The following is a 16,317-nucleotide window of genomic DNA, read 5'->3' as shown; positions in this document are numbered from 1 at the left end:
TTTTTGTAGTAAAAAAAGAAAAACCAAATATCATCAACAATTCTCTTGTCAGATATTAAGGTCAATGCTAAAGGGACATAACTCTGACGAAATCACCAAAGCATGTGTCAAAGATGGCTTCCAAATTTTTTTATGGGGATAATTTTATTTTTTAAAAACAAAAATACTGGATTAATTTGCATAATTCTGATAGAGGGACTTTTTAAACTCTGACAAACATGTACACAATATTTTTTTGTGAAATCATATTTTTAGTTTGTTATAAATATATTTCACAAAAAATGTTATTAAATCATTTATTTTCCTAATTGAAATTTATTCGATTTGTGCTCAAATATCACCTAAACACGTGCATATACTAAACCTGAAGTCCTACCTGACTAATATTTCTGGTGCACCAAGTGCAAAAGAGATCCAGAAAATTGCAGTTAAGAGAACAATAAGGATACTAAAGAGCTCTCGGCTGGTTTCAATAAAAAGCAGGGCAATATTGGCAGCTGGTTTGGCTGCCCCATACCTGACGTTAAAATCTTCAAAGGAAGAAAATTAAAAGTAAAGGGAAAAAATTGAATGCATATTAGACACTGTCCTCCAGTGTCAAAGGTGTTTGTCAGGAGAATCTGGCATGAGGATATTTTTCCTACAAGTAAACCCTGACTAAATATTCAAAATCACATAGTATTTGTGACCCAGATAAGATCCTCTTAGTGTGGCAAACCCAGGAGGAATGATGCATCTTCAAATGATGTGGCCTATAGTATTAGCACTAAGCTAGATACTCCACCAGACTAGATCAATTCTTGTCTTGGAATCCCATAAGTCCAAGAGACCACAAGGAATACATACTAGAATATATTCAACTGGTTGATTAGGGAGATTAACTTCTTTACTAACTCGACATTTGAGAAGTAAAGGAGATTTAATTGAATATTTGAATATCTATGTGTCTCATGTAGAGATCAAGTATATAAGCCCTTAGGAAATGATTATGAAAGGTCCCTTGATTTTTGAAAACTTTAAGTTAAATAGAAAGGTAAAATTTTGATTGATCACGATTTTAATATCGATACAAAATATTTTCAGGGTTTTGTAAAAAAAAACAATGTCATTTTCATCTATGTTATAGGAAAAACAAACAAATGTGTAGTAGTTAACCCTGGATTTGTTGTTGTTGTTGTATTCTTTTGTCCCAGTTTTATTTATTTATTTATTTTTTTTCTATTTTTTGTTGTTCCATTTTGTTTAAAACTTATTTTCAGCATCAGGTCTCATAAGTTCATCTGTTTTTCAGGTATACATCTATGTCACAGCAAGGATCAAAAAGACAACATTTTGCTGATTTGTTCCGCGCCGGAATCAACATCAAGTGAATTTCTAAGCCAGTTGATATGTCAATAGGCACAGCATACAAAAAATGTTACGAAAGGTTCGGATAATGCCACAGGTATTCAGGTGGAGCAATTCATTTGAAGGAATCAATAAGGAGCAAGATTCGCGATACCTGAAGGCCCTCGAAGTTCAAACTTTGGGGGAGTTGGCAGTCGATGTAAAAGTTGATGCCATTATTTTCTTTAAAAAAAAAAAAAAAATGTTTACAATGAGTTATGATGCAAGTCAGTTTCTCAAACCCCAAAAACACCTGACTGAATCAGTAAAAGACATGAGATTTGAAAGGACAAAAAAAAAAAAAGTGTCAGCCTTACGGAAGGGGCTTTGATTCACTGTTGAGCTATTTTCCGACAAGAAAATGTTTGCCGTGGATGCAGTTATGAGCAGCTAACAAAATGATCTGTATATTGCTGGATTGCCATCACGAGGTAAGGGAGTTTTCAGAACAAAGCATCCTGCTCTGGTGATGATGGTTTTGGAAGATTGCAGTAATGCAGCATCTGACAACGATGATGGTTATGATGATAATGATGATGACAAAAAAAAATCCCCTTCACCTTTTCAAACCTGGTGAGAAAATGGGTATTCATGTCTTGTTACAAAGTATTAAGGTATGAGATCTTGCCCCGGTTGTAGGCCAATTACCCCGAAGGTAATTATATATAGGGAATCAAAATCGAGTACTTGTGGAGAAAATGCAGAAATTTCTGCAAAGACAATTTTATCGACTTTTGGACCTCCTCCTCCTCCTCCTGCCTAGATCCAAGTCTTCTGGACTGTTCCATTTGTTGCACTTTGCAACAGTTTCCCAGCATGAGTCTTAGAACTGATTTGCTCAAGCAAATTTTTAAGGGAGGATCGTCCAACTTGTCTGAACACAGTACGTGTTTAAAAAAATAAAAATAAATGGACACGAGTTGAATCTCTGTTACAATGGTTAAGTTGTGTATAAATAATATTCTTGTACAGTGACACTTTAACTGTATAATAAAATATGTTTTAAACTTTTTTTTTCATCTTCCAAAGTTTTGCTTATATGCTGTATATTGAAAAACATTTTGCTTTAATATACCGGCTTTGTTTGAATGTCTGTATCAATATTTGTTTTCTTTGGACTACTGTTCTCATCTTGAGGGTTATAGAAGTCTTAATTCATAATTATATTCTTAGTATCGCCTTCTGGCTAAAGGCTCATGGCATAACGGATAAAGTACTAACTAAAATTTAGTTCTAAGTGACCCTGTTTTGGAGATTGAAGGTTCAATCCTCAGTATTTGTAAATTAAGACTTTTACCTGGTTGTGGTTGGTGACTCAAAAGCATGCTACTTTGTGGGATTAAAGATTAACAGATTCCCAAGTTCGACAAGATACACCCAAAGTTGGAGGTTACAGCAACCGAAATGTTGTGAAAATAACACTGAAAATGAGAACAGTTGTTTGAAAGATCCAAATAATAGGAATTATCAATCCTCATCTTAAAAATTCAGAAAGATAATTTTCTTGCATTCTTCAAACTATTGGTCTCATCTTTTCCAACCATCAAGTGCATCTTGTCGAACTGTACAGAAGTTCAAACAGAACCGTTTATTTAATACACAATGAATGTGTAACCTGAGTCTTAAAGGCCAGCTTCATTTCAACAACCATAGAGGAAGATTAAATCTGAACAGTATAGCGGGATACATGCAGAAGAGACTTTGAAGGTATAACCTTGTGGAAAGAATAGATGAGATTTCTTTGGTCAGTAGATGCAGAACTGTTGAGGTGCAGGTTCAGTTCACAAGGGAAGGTCAAAGAAAGTATGGGAGGAACTGATAAAAAAATAGACCTGAGAGGAAAGGATAAATAAAGACCTGGTCAGAGATAGGTTGATTTAGAAATCAATTTATTAAAACCTCTCACACATGCAATCATGTAAAGTGAACGTCAAACTGAATATGATGACAGGATAGCTTGCTTTCATTCCGTCAAACATGAGCAGGTAGAGTTCTTTAGTAATTCGCAATCATATTCATAAAATCATCCGTACTGCAAATTGAACCTTCAACTCCAGAAAATTATCTCTTAGAACTGATTATTACTTAACATTATTATGCATTGCGCTACAAGTTCTTACAGAGTTTGACAAGATGTATTTAAGGAAGGTCAGAGATTACACTGGGCCAAATGCGTAAATAACGTACAAAATGAGAATAGTTTGAACGATCTTGGTGCAAATTGCGAATCTTTATAAAAAAAAAAGACAAAACACATTTTTTTTTTTCTTATTTTCTCACCATAAAAGGTTGTTTCAGCAAAATTATTATCTTTTATCACAAGTGTTTTGTTTTTCTTTCTTCTTTTTCTTTTTCAGACAGAAAAGATGAAGTTTTCTGTAGAAATAGTAAAAATCTGGCAGCTCTTTTTGGCATGACTTATTTTTTAAGAGAAAGGAGGAATGGTAAGGAGACAAAAAGGATTTTTCTTTGATAATAGCATTTTGAATTATAAATAGAAACTTTGAGACGTTTTATTTTTTGACTTGTCGATCAGGTACGAATGATATTTGTTCATAAATCAGTTTAAAAACAAAAATAATTCTTTTCATATGAATCAAATGATTCTATTGTTGGGTTAAGATTTCCCCCAATATCTTTCTAGTTGGAATTTTCTTCTAGAAAGATGCAGTGTGCTTAGAGGAAGGACCCACAGGAAGGTTGCCAACATTGCAAATGAAAATGATTTTGTAGAATGGACTCGATTCAAACTTTGCACACTTAAATTCTCAATCCATGTTGTTAACCACTGAGCCACAACAATAGATCTTTTTTTTTTTAAATTTCTTAATTAAACTTGAGTCCGTGCTGTCTTTGTGATATCTTCTATTGATTTCATTCAATGAACCTGCCTTTGGTTTTGATGACAGTCCCAAAGCAGCGTCAGAATTGGCATCAAGCCTTGGTCAATGTCTACCGACTTGGGCCCACTGTTATGGCAATGTAAGTCCCAAACTTGCATAGTTACCACAAATTGCTACCACAACGTTTCGATACAATTGTATGTATTGTCTCTAGATAAATCCATTTATTCCTAAAAAGGATAGATCAAGTTACTGCATAACACAATGGCGCTGGTGATCCTGGTCTTCAGCTCGACCTTCATACTGCAGCTGGATCTGTTCATATCTTGCTCAGCCACACCTTACATAAAATCAGAATTGTTGTAGTCAAACAATCTGAGGGCCAGATTTAAGGGAAAATTTAGTTAGCCAAGTTCTCTTGGATCGTCCAGTTGGTATTGCAAGGCATGCAGTCTTACTGCCGCATGTCAAGGCCTACCTGCAGCTACCCGGTCAATCCCGGTTTTAATTACCTTGCTCTGAATGTAAATGCTGTGGATGTTATGGATTCATTGTCAAAGATCAAGTTCAACGAAGAACTTTAGCATCAGATCAGCAATCGTGTGTTCTTTTATGTGATGTTTATTAATCATCCAACCCTAAATTTTTAGATCCCTTTTCTATTTCTATCATCCTTCTGCTGGTAATAAGGCAGTCTTTCCTGAATAGAATCCATCAAGAACGCTCAGCCTCTTTCACAAATTATTTTTAAAAAAAAAAGAAAGGAATATGCAAAAAATTAACAGTTAAAAATTCTGACCAAATATCATCCACATCCCTGTTCAAGTAAGAGGTGTTAGAACTTGGGAGATTTAGTTTATAAGTGTTTTGATCAACATGTAAAGTAAGGTGCTTTTCAGGAATAGGTATCCAGAAATTTGCAGTCGTAAGCAGTTCTGATGATGAGTGGAGAAAAACTGAATCGAGTTCCGATACTTGTATTCAATATGAACCAAACTAAACCGACTTTGCAAGCTAAAACGTTAGTGGCACTTTTCTATAATTTGTCATTGATCTAAGAGAGATAACTCCAGTTTAACTAAGACTTTTTTTTTTTTTTTTTTCATACAAATAATTTAGGATGCTAAAAATAATGCAACATTAAGGAATTATGAGAAAATGCGACTTAAAAAAAAAAAAAAAAAAAAATATTAACCTTAAAAATCAAAGAATGAAAATGAGGTGCTCTCACCAGGGAATGCCAACGGGGTTGCCCAGGCAGTATTTGCAGGTCAGTGTTCCTCCTTGGGGGTGCTGACTTCTCAATCCTATTTTCCAAGTTCTTACAGTGGAAGAGAACTAAAAAAAAAAAACTCTTACAAATCAAGGTAATTAGCACCTCAATCACAGCACTAATGTCTCTTCCATCTGCTTATTTGCACAACGCTTTCTTTTAGCAATGAGTCGATAATCAACATGAGCCTAAATCTGTAGTTCAAAATATTGGTCATTCAAGAGACATAAAAAGTAAAGCAATATCATCTTTGCTATATGCAGTTTAACCATGTAGCATTATGGCCGACCAATATGGTTAAATATATCTTCTCGCTGAGGAGAGGTCCATCCTTATTTAGAATTAAAAACAAAAATACAGAAAATACAAAAAAATCTTTGGTGTACATATCCGCCATAGAATGAAAATATATTCTAAAAATTACATTAATTGATCAAGTAGTTTTTGTTATATAAGTAAATAAAATTTTAGCACTAGCCTGCTCAGACAGCAGTAAATACTAATTTTTTTTTTTTTTTTTTTTTTTTTTTTTTTAAGGTCGCATTAAAATTCAAGGGTGGATAACTCAATTAGACTAACGAGATTTATCTATTTCTTCATAGAGATCATCAATGGCTGCCAAAATACTTAATTACTAAAAGTCATAAAATTTAATTATCTTCAAAAAAAAAAAAAAAAAAAAAATATTTTTTTTGAATATATCTTTGTTCTTTGACGAGTACGTACACCGTAAAGATTTTTTTTCTTCTGTATTGTTGTTGTTTTTTTTTTTGTTTTTTTTTTAAATAAGTGTAATTCTCAATAATGTCCTTAAGTCACCATCAAATGAAATACATGTTTATTTAATAAATTTAGCTTGAGTATATTGTCTTCATGGAGGAATAGAGAGGGTAGTCAGTTTGGCAGGTTATGTTAAAGAGAGAGTTGTAAGTCACAATCAGATTAAATAATGTTGACAAAGTATGGAATAAGACTGGAAGCCGAGAGACTCAAAGGGTACTCATTTCAATTCACACCGATTACCTGTCAACGCACGTGTCATTTTTAAACAAACATACACCACCTGAGTTGTTTGTTTTCATTGATTTTAAATATTAAGGAAAGATTTAAAGAAAAATGGAGGGAATATATTTTTATATGTATGGTGTGTTTTTTTCTGGAAATGAACATACTGATGGTGTCTTTTGAGTCCTTTCTCGTCTTAAAATGAGTTTATTCTTTACGATTATTCAATTTCGTTTTTTTTTTTCTTCTAGGCATTTAAGAAAAACATTAAATATCTATTTTTTAATATAGGCAGTGTTATTTTTTCTTGTTTTTTTATGTACTTTTTGTATCCTTGTTTCTGTTTGTTTTTTGGGTTTTTTTTAGAGAGGTACTCACATGCCCCTATTCTGAATTCGTAGCAGTGGGCCACTTGGTAGGTGAAAAAGTACAGAATAGTTAAACATTCTACTCATATTAAGAATGATTATGTCTATAACCTGATTTGTTTGTTTTATTCATTGATTTTTAATATAAATGGAAAGATTTATTTAAACAAAATGGAGAAAATGTACTTTTTATGTTGGGTGTTTTTTTTGGGGGGGGGTGTTGGGGGTGTTTCTTTTTTTTTATTATTTTTTTTTTTTACGAAACATAAGCGAACGTAGAGATCATGGTTTTTTTTTTTTTTCATGAGAATTTTAGATGCTTCTCTTTATTGTATTTGGTGACTTAGACAATTTTTATGCATCAAATATTTAATGCGTTTCTTAAATGCCTAAAAGAAAAAAAATGAAATTGAATAATCGTGAAGAATGAACTCACTTTAAAACAAGAAATGACTTGTATATTATTTAATTGAAATTCATTATTGGGATGAGTATTGTTTATTAATTCATTTATTGCGGACTATTATCCTCATCTTTATTAGTTGTTGTTTCACAATGTTTCGGACAACTATTCCTCTGTCCTTCATCAGGTGGTAACCACGACGGGATAGAAACTCCGAATCTCCTAACTGCATTCTCAGCAATTACTGCCATCCATAGTTATTGTCCTCCCCCCACGTTTTTGGCAGCATGGGTAGGATTGAAATCGCTATCTTCAGACAATTCTGACTTGGAACCGTAGAGATTCAACGTGTCTATGCACTGCGCCACACGCCCTGAAGGGCGATTAGGGTTGGATTGTTTGGTCTTATAAATCGACGGTTATTTATTATCTGATCTTCCATGGTCAGGTCCGTACTGAATAGTATATATATATTATTTAATTGGAATTCATTATTGAGATGAGTGCTATTTATTACGGACCCGACTATGGAAGGCAGTAATTGCTGAGAATGCAGTTAGGAGATTCAGAGTTCCTATCCCGTTGCAGATATCACCTGACGAAGGCCAGAGGAATAGTTGGCCGAAACGTTGTGAAACAACTAAGAAAGATGAGGATAATAGTCCACAATAAATAAATTAATAAAGAAATGACTCAATGGACACTATCTATACACTCGTTTATGGAAAGGTTTTGCTAAAAAAAAGAAAAGCCCCCCCCACACACACACACCTAAAAAAAAAAAAAACACGCACCCTACATAAATAAATAAATTTATCCTACTTTTCTTCAAATTTTTCCTTAATATTTAAAATCACCAAATAAAAGAAATAACTGAGGTGGTGTGTATTTGTTTACAAATGACCCGTTCATTGGCAATCAACCGGTGTCGATTAAAATGTATCCGGTTTGAGTCTCTACGCTTCCAGGGTCCTTATTCCATACTTCGTCCAATAATGTCTACCATCAATGCAAATAACAAATCGTAGCAACACAAATCCTAAACAAATGTTTCATGATCAGCATATACACACTGTTTTGCAAAACTTATGAATATTTTTAGATAGCAAATAGTTTTATTTATGAATATTTTTAGATAGCAAATAGTTTTATTTATGAATACTTTTAGATAGCACATAGTTTTATTTATGAATATTTTTAGATAGCAAATAGTTTTATTTATGAATATTTTTAGATAGCAAATAGTTTTATTTATGAATATTTTTAGATAGCAAATAGTTTTATTTATGAATATTTTTAGATAGCAAATAGTTTTACTTATGAATATTTTTAGATAGCAAATAGTTTTACTTATGAATATTTTTAGATAGTACATAGTTTTATTTATGAATATTTTTAGATAGCAAATAGTTTTATTTATGAATATTTTTAGATAGCACATAGTTTTATTTATGGCTATTTATTTTATAACGTAGATAAATATTTTAGCTGAAATCTAAGTAACATTCCAGTAAAATCACTTCCTAGTTTGTGATTCCTAGTTTCCTCGATTTTCCTGGACAGTTTTAGAACATATAAGTTCTGCTAGTTAAGAACATTGTCATTCATACATGATTTATGATATCTTTACTTATATTGAGTTATGTATAAAGGTTTATGTATTTGTATATAGAAGATTTGATTCTAAATTCACCGATTATGAATGTTTAAACACAGTTGCTAGTTGAAAAGAGTCCAAATGTAACCTTTATTATGTTTAATTTAATCTTATGCAAAGGAAGTGGAAATCTTTTGTAAAAATTCAGATATCTCCAATTTCTGTGAAATTTTAACAATAGGTATTAGACATTAAGTCAGGGTTTTGGTCCGCCGATTTATCGGAGAGGGACCTATGTTTTCAGTGGCGTCCATCCGTGCGTCCATTATTCCGGATAGTTGCCAGTAACCGTCCATTAGTTTTTCCTGAAATTTTGTCACAAATTGTATTTCATTAAATAGATGTGCACAGTAAAAAAAAATTTTTTTGCGAAAATTCCCGTTGCGTCCCTAGGTGCTCAAGAGGTAAAAAAAATGCCCTAAAATGGCCCAAAATGACACTTTTACCCTGTAACTTTTTATTCTTCCATTAGATTTTTCTGAAACTTGGCCAAAATGTAAAACCCATTGTTCTTAATATAAATCCAGTATAGTTTCCATTTCCGGGAACTTTTAGTGCTAAAAACACCCCTTGTTTTGGCTCTTTTTTCATATTTCTCAACAAAAACTTGATATGTCTGATTATATAGTAGTTTTTCATGGTGGTCAACTCAAATATACATGTGTTAAGACCTGAAACTGACTGCACCGTTATCCATTTACACTGGGATTTGGCATCCCCAGGGGTTCAAAACAGGTAAAAAATGGCACTTTTTGCTTCATAGCGTTTGATTCATCCATTAGATTTTCCTGAAACTTGGCCAAAATGTGGAGCCCATTGTTCTTAATATAAATTCAGTATCGGTGACCCTGGAAAAATTCTGGTTTGCGTCCCTCTGGGACTTTTAGGGCTAAAAAACATGCCTTTTTGGAGCTCTTTTTTCATATTACTCAAAAACTTGATATGTATGTTGATGTAGTTGTATTCCATGGTGCTAAATTCAAATATATTAAGGCATGAAACTGCACCGTTTGTCCATTTTTCACTGGGATTCGGCGTTCCCAGGAGCTCAAAAGGGGTCACAAATGCCCCAAAATTGCAAAAAATGACACTTTTAACCCCATAACTTTTGCCCCATCCATTAGATTTTTCTGAAACTTGGCGAAAATGTTAAGATAATGTTGACCCTTCACACTTCTCACATTCATCATTTCTTTACTATTATTTTTTTTTTTTTGTGGCGTCATCTCACATGCAGCACCATAGGGGGACCACACATGCCGGCTTGTTTATTTTATTTTATTTATTTATTTATTTTTTATTTTTATTTTTTTAAGAATATTTTATCATTTATTCATATGTTTAAGATGAAGTGTTTGGATGATAAAGACAAAATAAGAAAGTCTCACAACATAGGTTCATTTGATTATAAATTTCTAATATATTTATATTTTCCATTTAATTTTCTTTCTTGCTATTTATATGAATAAAAGGTGATTTTGTGAATGGGTTTGAATCTCCCAACTGGTAGTAATTATCAGCTCCTACATTGAAGGTAATGTAAGATTGAAACACAAAATAATTGCTAATATTCATTTAAAAACTAACAGGGAGACCCAACATTACCTGGAATTGAATAAGGTTCAACAAATGTTCCACACTTTAATTGTTATTGAAATTAGTGAAATTGCCAATTTTTCAAGCAAATTGTCTGCTCTAGTTGGGGACCCACTGCAGTACACTAGAAGAAAACTTTACATGCCTCCTCAACAGTGACTTAGTCCACAATATATTGTAGTCTACACTGCACTGTACAGAACCTAATTGATTTTATAAAAATATTTTTATATAATGGCTTGAATTTAAGTTTGAAATGCAGAAGTCAAGTATCATGGTTCAATTGTCCTCTAAACAGAAAAAATCATTTCGAACGCACCCCTGTCTTATCAAAGAACCTACTGTCAATTTTATATGCCAGACCCTTCTGCTTATGCGTCGATAAAACTTCTCAAATGCACTTGTGATATTAGGTTGTATAAGTGCCCTTTTTTCGATTTGGACCAAAATTATTTGGTGTAAAATAGAAAAGACGGCACTTATATTGTATTTTTTATGTTTTTATTTGCCTCAAATGTGTTTTCGGGAATATATGGCCACAATCTCTCATTTGAAAACTTAGATATTTCAGATTTGCATTAAATTTGATTCATAGTCATTAAGAAACCAATTAAACAGGATTATCTGAATTACAACTTCTTAAAACCTCTTTGAGGCTTGAAATTTTAGACATTTTTTTAGTATCAAAATGATCAAAACTGGAATAAGAATTCTAAACATAATGTTTAATATCATTATATCTTGATTTTAATCTTTGTAAAGGAACATAAAAATAATGCAAAATTGTTTTGCTCAAAGAATTAATTTTTTCCCGTCTTTGTCTTAGTAGCGCTATAATGGGGGGTACTTGCTCAGGGCACTTTTCCTAACCTAAGTACAAAACTAACTTCGAAATCTTCTGCCTCTTTCTTACAGAAGAAATGTTGCTAGCCTTCCTCTGCTCTACCGCTATGTTCATGGTAGGTTTCTAACTGAACTCCAATCTCTGGTTCACCCGGTAAAACATTCACAAAAACTCGTCTAGCTACAACCACTGCAAATAATTTTCCCTTTGTGTACCTAAAACTAAATTGATCTTCTATGAGCATTTTCTTTCTACTACTTGTCTGTGGAATACAATACCATCAGACTGATTCTTAGCTGACCACAACATGGTCGTTTCCGAATACAATATTAACAAGCACAATACCCATTAGCCCTTATCCTCAAGTGGCTTTTAGGCTTTGATAAGTATTGATTCGTTAGTAAAAAAAATATGTATTACCATCTTTGCTTTTTGATACATAACAATTAAACACGATTTTGTTAATTTCAATTTCTTGAGACTTTTCAACCTTCAATTTTAGATTTTTTTTTTTTTTTTTTTTTAGTATTAAAAACTTGTAATGAATTTTGATCAAAATTTGAATAAGTATTCTAGACGTAATGTTTAGTAACATTATATCTTAATATTTATTTTTGTAAGGGATATAAAAATGATGCAAAATTGTTCTATTTTGTTAATTTTATTTTATTTCGGACTATTAGTCTCATCTTATCTTTTTATAATAAAAAGATAAGATGAGACTAATAGTCCGAAATAAAATAAAATTAACATACAATGCTCATCTCAAAAATAAAAAATTCCAATTAAGGAATATATATTGTTCTATTTTGGTCATTCATTTTTTTGCTGGTCAGAGTCCCCCTCTTCTGGGACAATGGCTTCTCAATCCCACTTTCCGACCCTGGTGTTTAAGTTCTTGCAGTGGGAGAGAACTAAAAAAAAAAAAAAAAAAAAAACTCTTACAAATCAAGGTGATTAGCACCTCAATCACAGCACTAATTTCTCTCCCATCTGCTTATTTGCACAATGCTTTCTTTTAGCAATGAGTCGATAATCAACATGAGCCTAAATCTGTAGTTCAAAATATTGGTCATTCAAGAGACATAAAAAGTAAAGCAATATCATCTTTGCTATATGCAGTTTAACCCTGTAGCATTATGGCCGACCAATATGGTTAAATATACCTCCTCAGTGAGGAGAGGTCCATTCTTATTTAGAATTAAAAACAAAAATACAGAAAATACAAAAATAATCTTTGATGTACGTATCTGCCATAGAATGAAAATATTCCAAAAATTACATAAATTGATCAAGTAGTTTTTTTTTTTTTTTTTTTAAGAAAATGAAATTTTATTACTAGCCAGCTCAGATGGTGGCAAGGTTCCATATTTATTTTTTTTAATTTTTTTTTAACGTCGCATTAAAATTCAAGGGTGGACAACTCAATTAGATTAATGAGATTATCTATTTCTTTATAGAGATCATCAATGGCTGCCAAAAAGACTTAATCGCTAAAAATCATAAAATTTAATTCTCTTCAATAAATAAAAAAAAAAAAAAATACTTTTTGGATTATTTCTTTGTTCCATGACGAGTACGTACACCATAAAGATTTTTTTTGGGGGGGGGGGGTCCCCTACAAAGGAGAGATTGGACCTAGTAATTCACTTCCCTTTGTTCGCTTGTCCATACTTTTCTCAATAACCACACCTTGGATTTTTAAAAAATTTTGCATGTACATTAGTCATGATGAAAGTAAATTTTTACCAGAACGGATTTTCCGGGATAACTCTGGTGTCCCTCCCCCCTCCTCTCAGGAGACCATTTTAGGAATAAAATTGTCAGCAAATTATTTGTCCATGCAATTGTTTGCACTTTTCTCAATACCCACTCCTTTTTTTTTTTTTTTCTTTTTTTTTAAATAAATTTTTCACAAACATTAGTCATGGTGAAAGTAAATTGTTGCCAGAACGGATTTTCCGGGAGAACTCTGGTTGCATCCCCCCCCCCCCCCCCCCCGAGTGATAAAATTGACCCCAAATCATTCGTTCATTTGTTTCTTTGCACTTTTCTGAATAACGACTGGTGAAAGTAAATTTTTTTCACTCATAGAGGGAGGGCCCCGCATGCTTAGCTTTTTCTTTTTAAAATAAGTGTAATCTCACAACATTTGGTAACATTTTCTCTTGATTTTGATCTTCGTAAGGGATATAAAAATGATGCAAAATTGTTAATTTTGGTAAGCATTAAAAATCATGAACTGAATTTAAGAAAAAAAATTCTGTATCATCATTAAAATTTTTTTGTTAATAAACGAGGAAAGACAAGATGGCAACTGAATTTAACCTGGTATGTAATTTTGCTTATTTTAACGTGTGATGATTTCAAACATGTTTTTCTCAATTTTACATACATAATACTAAATTGATTTCGACTCAAAATGATTTGTCATTCATTAATGTTTGACAGCATAACACCATTTTAATATCTATACAGAAATTTTTCTTGCATTCTGCTTTGATCGCAATATTTGACACTTACCTTAATTTTATTTATCCTAAGACAACTATTCTAGAAGCATTATAACTATGCATTATGATTTTTGCTTTGTAAATTTAAATGTTCTTGTATCTAGCGTCAAATTAACGTATCATGACAGTTTTTAATCCATACGCGGTGCCTTCAATAAGTTTCTGGACATTTTTTTAATAGACATTTAAAATTATGATAGTTATTGCATGTTATTGCTATACATCTTATGAGATGGCTGACCAATTTTTATGATTTCAAGTTCAAATGAACAGCTACAGTAGGAATTGGAATGCACCCTACTAAAGCCTGATTGTCACAGCTGGTGAATTTCAAGAATGCAATCTGGACATGAGGAGACTTTAGAAGGACGATATACAATAAAATTTTGTTTTTAACTAATAAAAATGTCACAGAAACGTATGGAATGCTTCAGACTGCTTTTGGACCATCTTGCATGAATCGAGCATCAGTTTTTGAGTGGCATAAGAGATTCAAGGAAGTCAGGGAGTCTGTGAGGGATGATGAGAAATGTTGGAGGAGTAAGAAAGTCATAACATCAGAGTTGATTGGCCAAATAAAGAATTTCATGGATAAAGATCATCGTTTGTCTATAGAGATAATAAGTGCACAGTTTGGTGTCCATATGAAAACTATGTATAATTATTCATGAGAAATTTAAGATGCGGAAGATTTGCGCAAAGTTTGTCCTAAGAGTACTCAGAGAAGATCAGACTATTTGACAAAGATGGACATTAAAACAGTTCCTCACCCTCCCTATAGTCCAGACCTTGCTCTCTGTGACTTTTGGTTATTTCCATGGGGCCTTCAAGATGTTAGAATGGTACAACAAGCCAAGGAGATTGCTTGGAAGGGGACTAGAGTTTCATGTGTGTTGTACTATCAATAAAATTGTCCACCTGAAAAAGTCTGGAAGCTTAAGGAAGGCACATTGTATATTCTTGTATGAAATTCTTTGTCGAAACGTGTAAAACTTAAAGAATTTAATTTCCACCTTCAGTTTGTTTTTTAAAATGTTTTCTTTTCTTATATATAATTTTCAGACGTCCCTTTGGTGGAGACGGCAACAGCTTTACTCCAACGCCCTCGTCAGAGTGTGGTGGCCTCTTGATAGTTGTTCCACCCTTGACTTCGAGATGCGGCTGGCCTTGCTTCATGAGCAAACACTCGTGCCATCTCTTGTTTCTCTCGGCTGCAACAGCACCAGAACTAGGTCAATAATCAACTACAACATGTGATGACGAAGGACTCGAAAAAGAAACAAGCCAAAAAAATCATCATCATCACTTCCTATATACTTGCATCCACACCTATCGATGGCTAGCTCAACTTTCCTCTTATTCACATAACTCACTGCGGCATTAGAAACCGGAAAAAGAGTTGATATGCCGTAAAACAAAACAGCCAACCAACATAACTCTCTTTTAATCTTTCTCTCGTCTTGACCCTTCCTCCCTCAATGAAAATTCAAAAATCTAGCCCCACCCTGAACTCGTCGCCTTCACTTTCTTCAAGAGACCTTCACGCGACAAGAATGAGTTGTCTGCGTGTTTGTTTGTTTTTTTGTTTTTTTTTTTAATGTTTAAAAAACAGACTGTCTGGATGAATCCATGGATTGCCAGATGTACCCTTCCGGGAATGGGAGGGAAAAAGAGAATTTGGCAATTCTGGATACGACCATGTACAAATATTTCTCACTTCAATGAAGTAAACAATTTCAAGCATATTGCAGTGGTATTTGTTGTGCCTATCCGATGTAGAGGTTCCTCAACAACTAACCACACCCTTGATCTTTTTTTTTTTGTTTTTTTACCCTCCAAACATTAGAAAAAAAAAATTTTTCTAAAAAATTTTTAATGAATGAATGGATTCTTTTCAAAATCCATGGATGTGAATTTTCCGCTTTTTAGCAAAATTCTTTTTTTTTTTTGTAATTCAGAAAAAGTGGAATTTGATTTTGGTTTTTTATATTTTTTATATTATATATAAGAAAAGGCCAAATCGATCATCAAAGCTTTTTACCCTTATTTTCTCTCATTTAGCTCAGTTTTATTTCTTCCTTTCTCTCTCTCTCTCTCTCCCTCTCTCTTTCTTTCTCTTTTCTTGTTTTTTTTTTGTTTGTATTCTTATTCTTTCTGTCACATTTTGTCTTGTCTCCCTTTTTTCTGTCTCTAAAAGTGTTAATTTTGCCATACTTCAACTGATTCATCGGTAAAGCAAGGTAGAATCTTTTGTTTCATCAATGAATAACTTCCTATCTCCTTCAAAACATATCAGTCAATATTTTCAGTATACTGGAGTATTAATAAAGACATTGTAGATCAACACCCTTTGCTAAATCACACCCTCCCCTCACCTTGCACATGCATAAAAAATGAGATTCTACTTTTTTTTTTCTTTTTTTTTTCTT

The 16,317-nt window shown here is 32.8% G+C and overlaps 1 protein-coding gene across 13 annotated transcripts in view; it reads left to right on the top strand.

The window, feature by feature from the left end:
- Positions 1–15,181, top strand: part of LOC145291269 (uncharacterized) — a 137,376-nt gene extending 122,195 nt beyond the window's left edge. For 4 of the 13 annotated variants that reach the window (XM_080136885.1, XM_080136886.1, XM_080136884.1 and 1 more), the window contains exons 19-20: positions 3,744–3,830; positions 14,951–15,158. In XM_080136885.1, coding sequence (XP_079993011.1) covers positions 3,744–3,830; positions 14,951–15,018 — 155 coding nt within the window. In that variant the 3' untranslated portion in view covers positions 15,019–15,158. Of the gene's footprint in view, positions 1–1,291; positions 2,399–3,743; positions 3,831–14,950 lie in introns of those variants that run through there. The other 9 variants (XM_080136895.1, XM_080136889.1, XM_080136893.1 and 6 more) reach the window with 5 other exon arrangements.
- Positions 15,182–16,317: the final 1,136 nt, after the last annotated feature.

Source organism: Euprymna scolopes, chromosome 12 (genome assembly GCF_053919585.1).
Source record: "Euprymna scolopes isolate OS-2025 chromosome 12, ASM5391958v1, whole genome shotgun sequence".
Taxonomy (NCBI): domain Eukaryota; kingdom Metazoa; phylum Mollusca; class Cephalopoda; order Sepiida; family Sepiolidae; genus Euprymna; species Euprymna scolopes.
The sequence above is the reverse complement of the archived record's forward strand: the minus strand, read 5'-3'. Positions and strand labels throughout refer to the sequence as shown.